Below are 7004 nucleotides of genomic sequence, written 5' to 3'. Positions count from 1 at the left end.
ACACATCTGAATATTTGGGTTGAACTGTTCTGGAACAGTGTTGTAAATACAACTTAACCACTGATTTCTAGTCGTGTTTATTTTTGGAAGGCCAAACAAAGTAGTTTTGCTTTCACAACGAAACACACGGCGGGCTAGAGTGAGCGGAGGCCGGCGGCTAGAGCGAGCAGAGGCAGGGTGCTAGAGTGAGGAACGGCCGGGGGCTTGAGAATGGCGCGGCCAGCGGATTCGACGGAGGAGCGTCCGGTGGGCTTACGGCAACCACATGTGACGACCCCGGGCTGGACTCCGCTTCGTCCACGTGAAAGCCGATCCGGCGATCCACAGCGCGAAGTTGATGTATTTCCTCAGCAACCAGCACGGATCAGCTCCAGGCATGACGAAACGGATATCGTCCTCTTTTGGAAGGCCAAACAAAGTAGTTTCGCTTTCACAATGAAACACACAGCGCCTTCACGACATGGCGGCAGCAACAATACTACAGCAAGAATAAAAGTTACGCCTTCTTTCTTTGTGTGAACATTTGGGCGGCGTTATGCAAATCTTCCCACATCGTGACGTAGATATGTGGGGGTGTGTTAGAACGAGCCGTTTTAGGTAGGTGTGGTTGACTCTTAACTTTTATAAAGAATATCTCTTTGGATTTGAGACTTTAGTCTTTGCAACTTTACATATCATCTTTATGCACCAAGAGCTTGTAACACTTCAAAGAGAAAGGAAAAATTTAAATCGCATCATATGACCCCTTTGATTGAATAGTTACTAAATATTGAATAGCCATTTATATGTAAACAGGCATGCGTATTTATTTAATTAAATTGCAGTCATTGCGATTTGATAATAGCACTAAGCCATAGTATGATTTTGGTTTTATTTCAATTCATTGTTCAGCCCTATTAGGGCATCATAAGCATGAAAGTTCCCAAATGACTCAATTTTGCAGTTTGTGTTTCTTAAATGGTCAGAGTGAGCTGACTGGGAAGGGAGCCTTTATGCTGTTAATGTTATAGTACATTCATATTTCAAAAGAGCAAGTAGAATCCTGTTTTTTGCTTCATTAACTTTAGTCTGAATCTCATTATTCCCACAAATGCAACAAAAAAGCCTGTTGTCTAGTTGTTAAAATGCTCTTCTCTCTGATTGACTCCAACAGCTTCAGCACTTGGTCAGTGATGAAGTGTGTCTGCAAGTCACTGAGCTGTACCTGGCCGAGAGGAAGAGGGGTGCCGCTGGTGGCAATCTCTCGTCCCAGTGTGTCCGTGCCGCTTGGGAGGCCAGCTACCAATGGAAGGCTGAGAGAGTCATGGCTGAGGAAAACTGCTTCAAGGTGCTTGACCTAATGCTGTCCCTATATATGACTGAAATTTATGTGGAAATCAAATTTCAGATGTGATATTCACCTCCTCAGTTGCATTAATCATATGAATTGTCATGCTTGTTTTATAATAACCTTGTTTAGTTTGTAATTTCTTGGCTATATCCCTTGTCAGGTCATGTTAATTCAAAACAAAGGTCAGGTGACCTTAATGATGGAGTTGCTGGACACGGAGGAGGCCCAAGGCGATGACCCACTGGATATTCAGGTACCTCCGCACAAAGTTCTGTATTTTTACAACAGAAAATACTTCTGAAACATGAGTTGTTTTTTTCCTAGAAAACTTTAACCACTGACTTTAAGTGTCAAATGTAATAGGGTAATCTGGTTTGGTGAGGCAGGAGAGTAATCTTGTTTTCTAGTCCATTAATATTTGCTATGTCTTGTTTCAGAGCCTGTCGCATTATATGGAGCAGTATATAGGAACTGAGTCTGTGTGCTCTCAGACAGAAGGGTACTACTTTAAGCCTGTGTTTCTACCCAGGTAAAAAAAACATCTTTACACAGGTTTAACCTGTTCGGTTTATAACTATTCTTTCTTTTTTGTAGCCATACAGTTAATTGTTCCTATATATATATATTTTTTTTAAAATTATATTACTATTTTATTTCATGTAATTTCATTTCATTTTATGAGTTGGCCCACATCATGGTGTTGACATACCCAATAATCCTTGCTTTCTCTCAGCAACTCCCCCATTATTTTTAAACCCACCCTATATTCTCAAACACTGTTTCTGGAATAAATTAATCATGTATAAATCAGACTGATTGTCTCAATATAAGGTCATAGGCCAACTTGTGACATTAAAAATGATTTTGTGCAAATTTAATAACTGCTGAATTAAGTCTGGCCAGGTGAGACTAGATTGACGTTTGTTCTGCACCTCTGTGCGTCTCACCTTTAGGAATTTGAGGCATTTCCGTGGCTGGCAGCTCAAGCAGGTGGAAGCCATGCGCTGCCGGAGAGAGTGGCATCGGAAGATGGGTGTGGAGACAGCTGGGAACCTAGACTGCCGTTTCAAACTCAACACGCACAAGATGGTGTTTGTGATGAACTCCGAAGACTACATGTACCGCCGAGGGGCCCTGGTGAAGGCTCGGAGGGTATGTTGATAAAATACATATGTTAATACAACAACATTTCTATAGTCAATATACATTTTTTTTATTCTAGTATTTCATCTGAAAACATAGCATTTTGTGAGTGCGAAGACAAACAGACTAATTTTATAACTGTTAAATTCAAATAATAAATGATGCTAACCATATACTCATGCATGGTTAAGATTGTGAAGTGAATAAACTTATTAACCTTTAAAAGAGAGGAGAAAATGCTTCCCATATCTTGCTGTATTCCCATATACACTACCATTCAAAACTTTGTGGTCAGTAGGACATTTTCTAGAGCCATTACTCCAGTCTTCAGTGACTGAATACTTCAGAAATCATTCTAATATGCTGATTTGATGCTTAATAAACATTTCTTATTATCAATCTCTTCCCCTGTAGTCCCAGCACAGAGTAGCACAGGCCCAGCACGAGCACTTTGAGCAGTGGCACCGGGGCTGGTTGAGCGAGCACGTGTCCCCCGCCGCCGAACGCAGCGTGCAGGACTGGCTCATGGGAGAAGAGGATGAGGACATGATCCCCTGCAAGACCACCTGCCTGTCCATGCAGATCAAAGGCTTACATGTCAACAGGTACCAGGTGCACTACAACAGCAAGGCCCCCGCCTCACCGTAACAACCTCAAGCCTTGGGATGGATTTCTGTGATCTCTCTCTCTCTCTGTTTTCTCTCTTTGTCTCTTTCTCGCTCACTCTTTCAAATGTCCAAGCTTAAAGATGCTTGGCTGAAACACAGCGAACAGACAGGAGTGGTTTGAGGACAGACAGCTGCTCAAAAGAGGGAGTGCATCATTGAAAAGCATCACATCTCGACACTAGTGTCCATCATGATCGATGCAGTTACCAGACGTTTCAGAAATGTGAATGTCAAACTTTTTTTTTTTTTAAGAAAGTCCATTGTAGTTTTTAGCTCCTGAAAACAGAGTTTTGTTTTGTTTATACTGAAGTATTGAGAGACTAGGTTTAATGTATGTCTACAACGTCTGTATGTCTTTTTGTACAGTAAATTCAATTCAAGAGCTCGAGCAATTGCATATATACAGCAGAAAGATTATTCTGTGTGCATTTTCTTGGCTATGAATGATGACTTGGAAAAATTATGTTTCTCTGGCGCACTGGCATCTTATCCGTAACGTCCTTGTTTTAGTTTTCTGTTTAGTGTTCTTTGTTTTCATTGTCTCTTAACTGAACAGAGGATCGCCAGTGTTGTCCGTCAATCACTGCTCATAATTTTGTTAAACATCCAGATCATGTATCATATCGATCTCGCCAAATCCTTGCTTTTGTTTGGTGTAATTTTTACATATTAAAACAGAAAAAAGACAAAATATAAGTGTTTTGAAAAAAAGAATGTATAACATTTATCCTGTATCAGTTATCACAAAATAAACAACCTAGTTGTGCCGTTCTTAAAGAAGGGGGTCATGATTCTTGCTGAATTCTCACCTTTTCATCAGAAGATTGTACATTTGGAAAAGCAACTTATCCAATCCTATTATTTATTTGATGTCACTATTTAATATTAATCTATCTGTGGATACCATGGTGGGAAAACCAGCTTTTTTAAATACACATTTGGACAGACAGATGATTTTCTGTGAAATGTCATTCAAAGAAAGTTGAACAAAGTATCTGGGTAATTTTTTACCCCACATTGACATCTATTTTTTTATGACATTTAAGCACATTTCCTTAAGAGTCTTTTTACATTTACTTTACACTTTTTTTTTTATTTTTTATTGAAACCAGTACAACAAATACTAGCATGTTTTTTTTTTTTTTTTGGTAAAGGTGTGGTAACGTGTTAAACTCTCATGAAAATGTCAAAATGCAATATATTTGAATGGTCCTCAATAAGCTTCATTTTATCTATGGTTTACAATGTCTGATTTTTTTTTCTGTTGATTTTGGGCAGAAATATCTTCACTGGTTTCATGATATTCACCCAGAAAGTTTTTTTATATATATTATATTATATTTTATTTACTTGCTTACACAGATGTTCAGACTGAGAGCTCAGAAGTTGCAAAATGGCTTTTGCAGCTTATGTAAATTTTTTTTTTTTCCTTTTCTATTTTTATAGGAGTTATTTACTTGTCTTCACAGGGCCGAATGGATGCTTCCTCTTTCATAGCTTATAAATAGACCTAGACAAGGGCTGATTTGGCTCTTATGGACCACTTTTGTTTGTTCTAAAATCTCAAGCAAGTTTAACATGACTTGGCCCAAGCAAGAGTATGCGAAAACACTTCATTGATCTCAAAATGTACTTTTATATACCCGTTCTTTGTTTTGATGCCTTCTATTTTGAGTTCAAATCAAAATGTTTGATGAACTTTATTCCTTTTTGATTGAGTTGGCCCAGCAGGGGGTGTTATTTGCCTGTTGGAGGATGCACACATTTGCTGTGGGTGTGGGTGGCCTTGAACGACTGAGCAAGAGAAGGCAGTGAAAAAAGTAAAAACGGAGAGTAAAATTGCTGCAGTCATGGACTTGCGCTCAGAACTGCTCAAGTCCATTTGGTACGCTTTCACTGCTCTAGATGTGGAGAAGAGTGGAAAGGTGTCCAAGTCTCAACTCAAGGTGAGCTGCAAATCCATTAATGCACTGATAAAACTTTTGGATGTTGGAGGCTGAAAATTGGGGTACCGTATGGCTCTCAATTCTCAAGGTCTTAAAATGCTTTAACATATTCCTCGATGTAAAGAACAGAAAGAAGGATCAGTGCTCAACTCATTACATGAGTTATTTATTTTTTCCTTATGTTATGATTAAAAGATCCCATGCACTTACTTTAACTGTTTGCGATGCGTTTCCTGTGTGAGCAAATTATGCCACATGGTCTATAGTGAACTTACTGAATATCTGGGTCACAGGTTTTCTTTTACCATTGCCCATTTATAAGACTGAAGAAACCTGTTCACTCATAGACTCACATTATTTTAATGGGAATTCTCATTTTCTTTCTTTCTTTTTTTCCCTGCATATAAAAAGATTAAGTTATGTCTGAACTTATGCTCTGAGTTGCAGTTTCGTTTTTTTTGAGTTATTTATTTTTTCCTTATGTTATGATTAAAAGATCCCATGCACTTACTTTAACTGTTTGCGATGCGTTTCCTGTGTGAGCAAATTATGCCACATGGTCTATAGTGAACTTACTGAATATCTGGGTCACAGGTTTTCTTTTACCATTGCCCATTTATAAGACTGAAGAAACCTGTTCACTCATAGACTCACATTATTTTAATGGGAATTCTCATTTTCTTTCTTTCTTTTTTTCCCTGCATATAAAAAGATTAAGTTATGTCTGAACTTATGCTCTGAGTTGCAGTCTCGTTTTTTTTTTTTTTTTTTAGTTTTGCAGAATTGTTTATTCATAAAGCACATTATATTACAATAGACCGTGTTCTGTTTGTTCAGGCTCATTTGTATTAATATGTACAGATTGTTGCTTAAGTTCAGTCCCATGATAAGGTTTAGTTCAGTCCATATCTCAAGCTGTCCAGCTGTAACAGGGCATCTCTGTCTCTGGAGCTTTTGGGGTCTGAAGCTGTAAATGGGTTCAAACTGTTCAACTTTGAATCTTCAGCTTTGAGAACGGTGGTCACCGGATGTGTGTAGTGAGATCACACTCTTTGTACTTTGTAACATGGTTCAATCTACTCATCTAGTCCACACTCAGCTCTGTCGTTTTCAAAGAAACATTTAGAGAAGTTCCTGAGCAAAGTTAGAGAAGTAATGCAATGTAGCCCTGCTGTTACTGTTGTGTGAGTCTATCTGCAAATTATTTTTCAAAATCTTGTCTGGTGTTACTGGCTCTAGTTGTTCTTATTAATGCTTTTAAATATTTTTAAGTAAATATGACTTTTGATCCCATTATTGTGGGTTAACTAAAACCTCTGTGTGAGCAGAGAATGCTGAAAGTAATGTGTATAAATAGAGCAGACCTAACTTTTTCACTCACCAGCCAATTTGGCTAATAAATTAAGTTTAAGCCATTCATAACTTCTACTAGCCCAAAAAAAAAAAAAAAAAAAAGACAGAAATAAACCAACAGTTTGAGGCTGTCTACACTGGGTGTGACAAAGTGACCATTGCAAATCATATTGTGTCAGTACTAGGGTTGTGCCCTATTGACAAAAAATAATATCAATATTTTCTGGGATTTTATCGATAAAGATAATTAGACGATATTTTGCTGAGTGTGTTATTGTGCTGATATCTTAAGGACTACCGTGGACAGCTGACTCCTAAAGTTTTTGATATTCTTCATATTCTGTGTGGTCAGTTCACAGCAGTGATAGAAATTAATATTTTCCAATACGTTTAAATTGAGTTTTACCTTTCATGGGCATTTTTACCTTTTATAAAGCAAATTTTTTTCTAAAAGTGTGCATCTTTTGAGTCAAATTCTTACATGTAATCAGTCAATTATAATAATAATAATAATAATACATTTAGGCTGTTACTAAACAAATTAAATCAGTATCAATAAAATTA

The 7004-nt window shown here is 37.7% G+C and overlaps 2 protein-coding genes across 3 annotated transcripts in view; both read left to right on the top strand.

Moving 5' to 3' along the window:
• LOC107699271 (paired amphipathic helix protein Sin3b-like) overlaps positions 1-3864 on the top strand; it is a 13896-nt gene extending 10032 nt beyond the window's left edge. For both annotated transcript variants that reach the window (XM_016500492.1, XM_016500485.1), the window contains 5 exons: positions 1154-1327; positions 1491-1583; positions 1768-1859; positions 2284-2482; positions 2888-3864. In XM_016500492.1, coding sequence (XP_016355978.1) covers positions 1154-1327; positions 1491-1583; positions 1768-1859; positions 2284-2482; positions 2888-3121 — 792 coding nt within the window. In that variant the 3' untranslated portion in view covers positions 3122-3864. The remainder of the gene's footprint in view (positions 1-1153; positions 1328-1490; positions 1584-1767; positions 1860-2283; positions 2483-2887) is intronic.
• A 1096-nt stretch (positions 3865-4960) lies between these two features.
• Positions 4961-7004, top strand: part of def6a (DEF6 guanine nucleotide exchange factor a) — a 17985-nt gene continuing 15941 nt past the window's right edge. The window contains exon 1 of the mRNA XM_016502209.1: positions 4961-5087. Coding sequence (XP_016357695.1) covers positions 4992-5087 — 96 coding nt within the window. The 5' untranslated portion in view covers positions 4961-4991. The remainder of the gene's footprint in view (positions 5088-7004) is intronic.

The sequence above is a fragment of the Sinocyclocheilus anshuiensis genome, unplaced genomic scaffold (assembly GCF_001515605.1).
Source record: "Sinocyclocheilus anshuiensis isolate Anshui unplaced genomic scaffold, SAMN03320099.WGS_v1.1 scaffold477, whole genome shotgun sequence".
NCBI classification, from domain to species: Eukaryota; Metazoa; Chordata; class Actinopteri; order Cypriniformes; family Cyprinidae; genus Sinocyclocheilus; species Sinocyclocheilus anshuiensis.
Note: the sequence above shows the minus strand (reverse complement) of the source record. Positions and strands in the feature narration are given on the sequence as shown.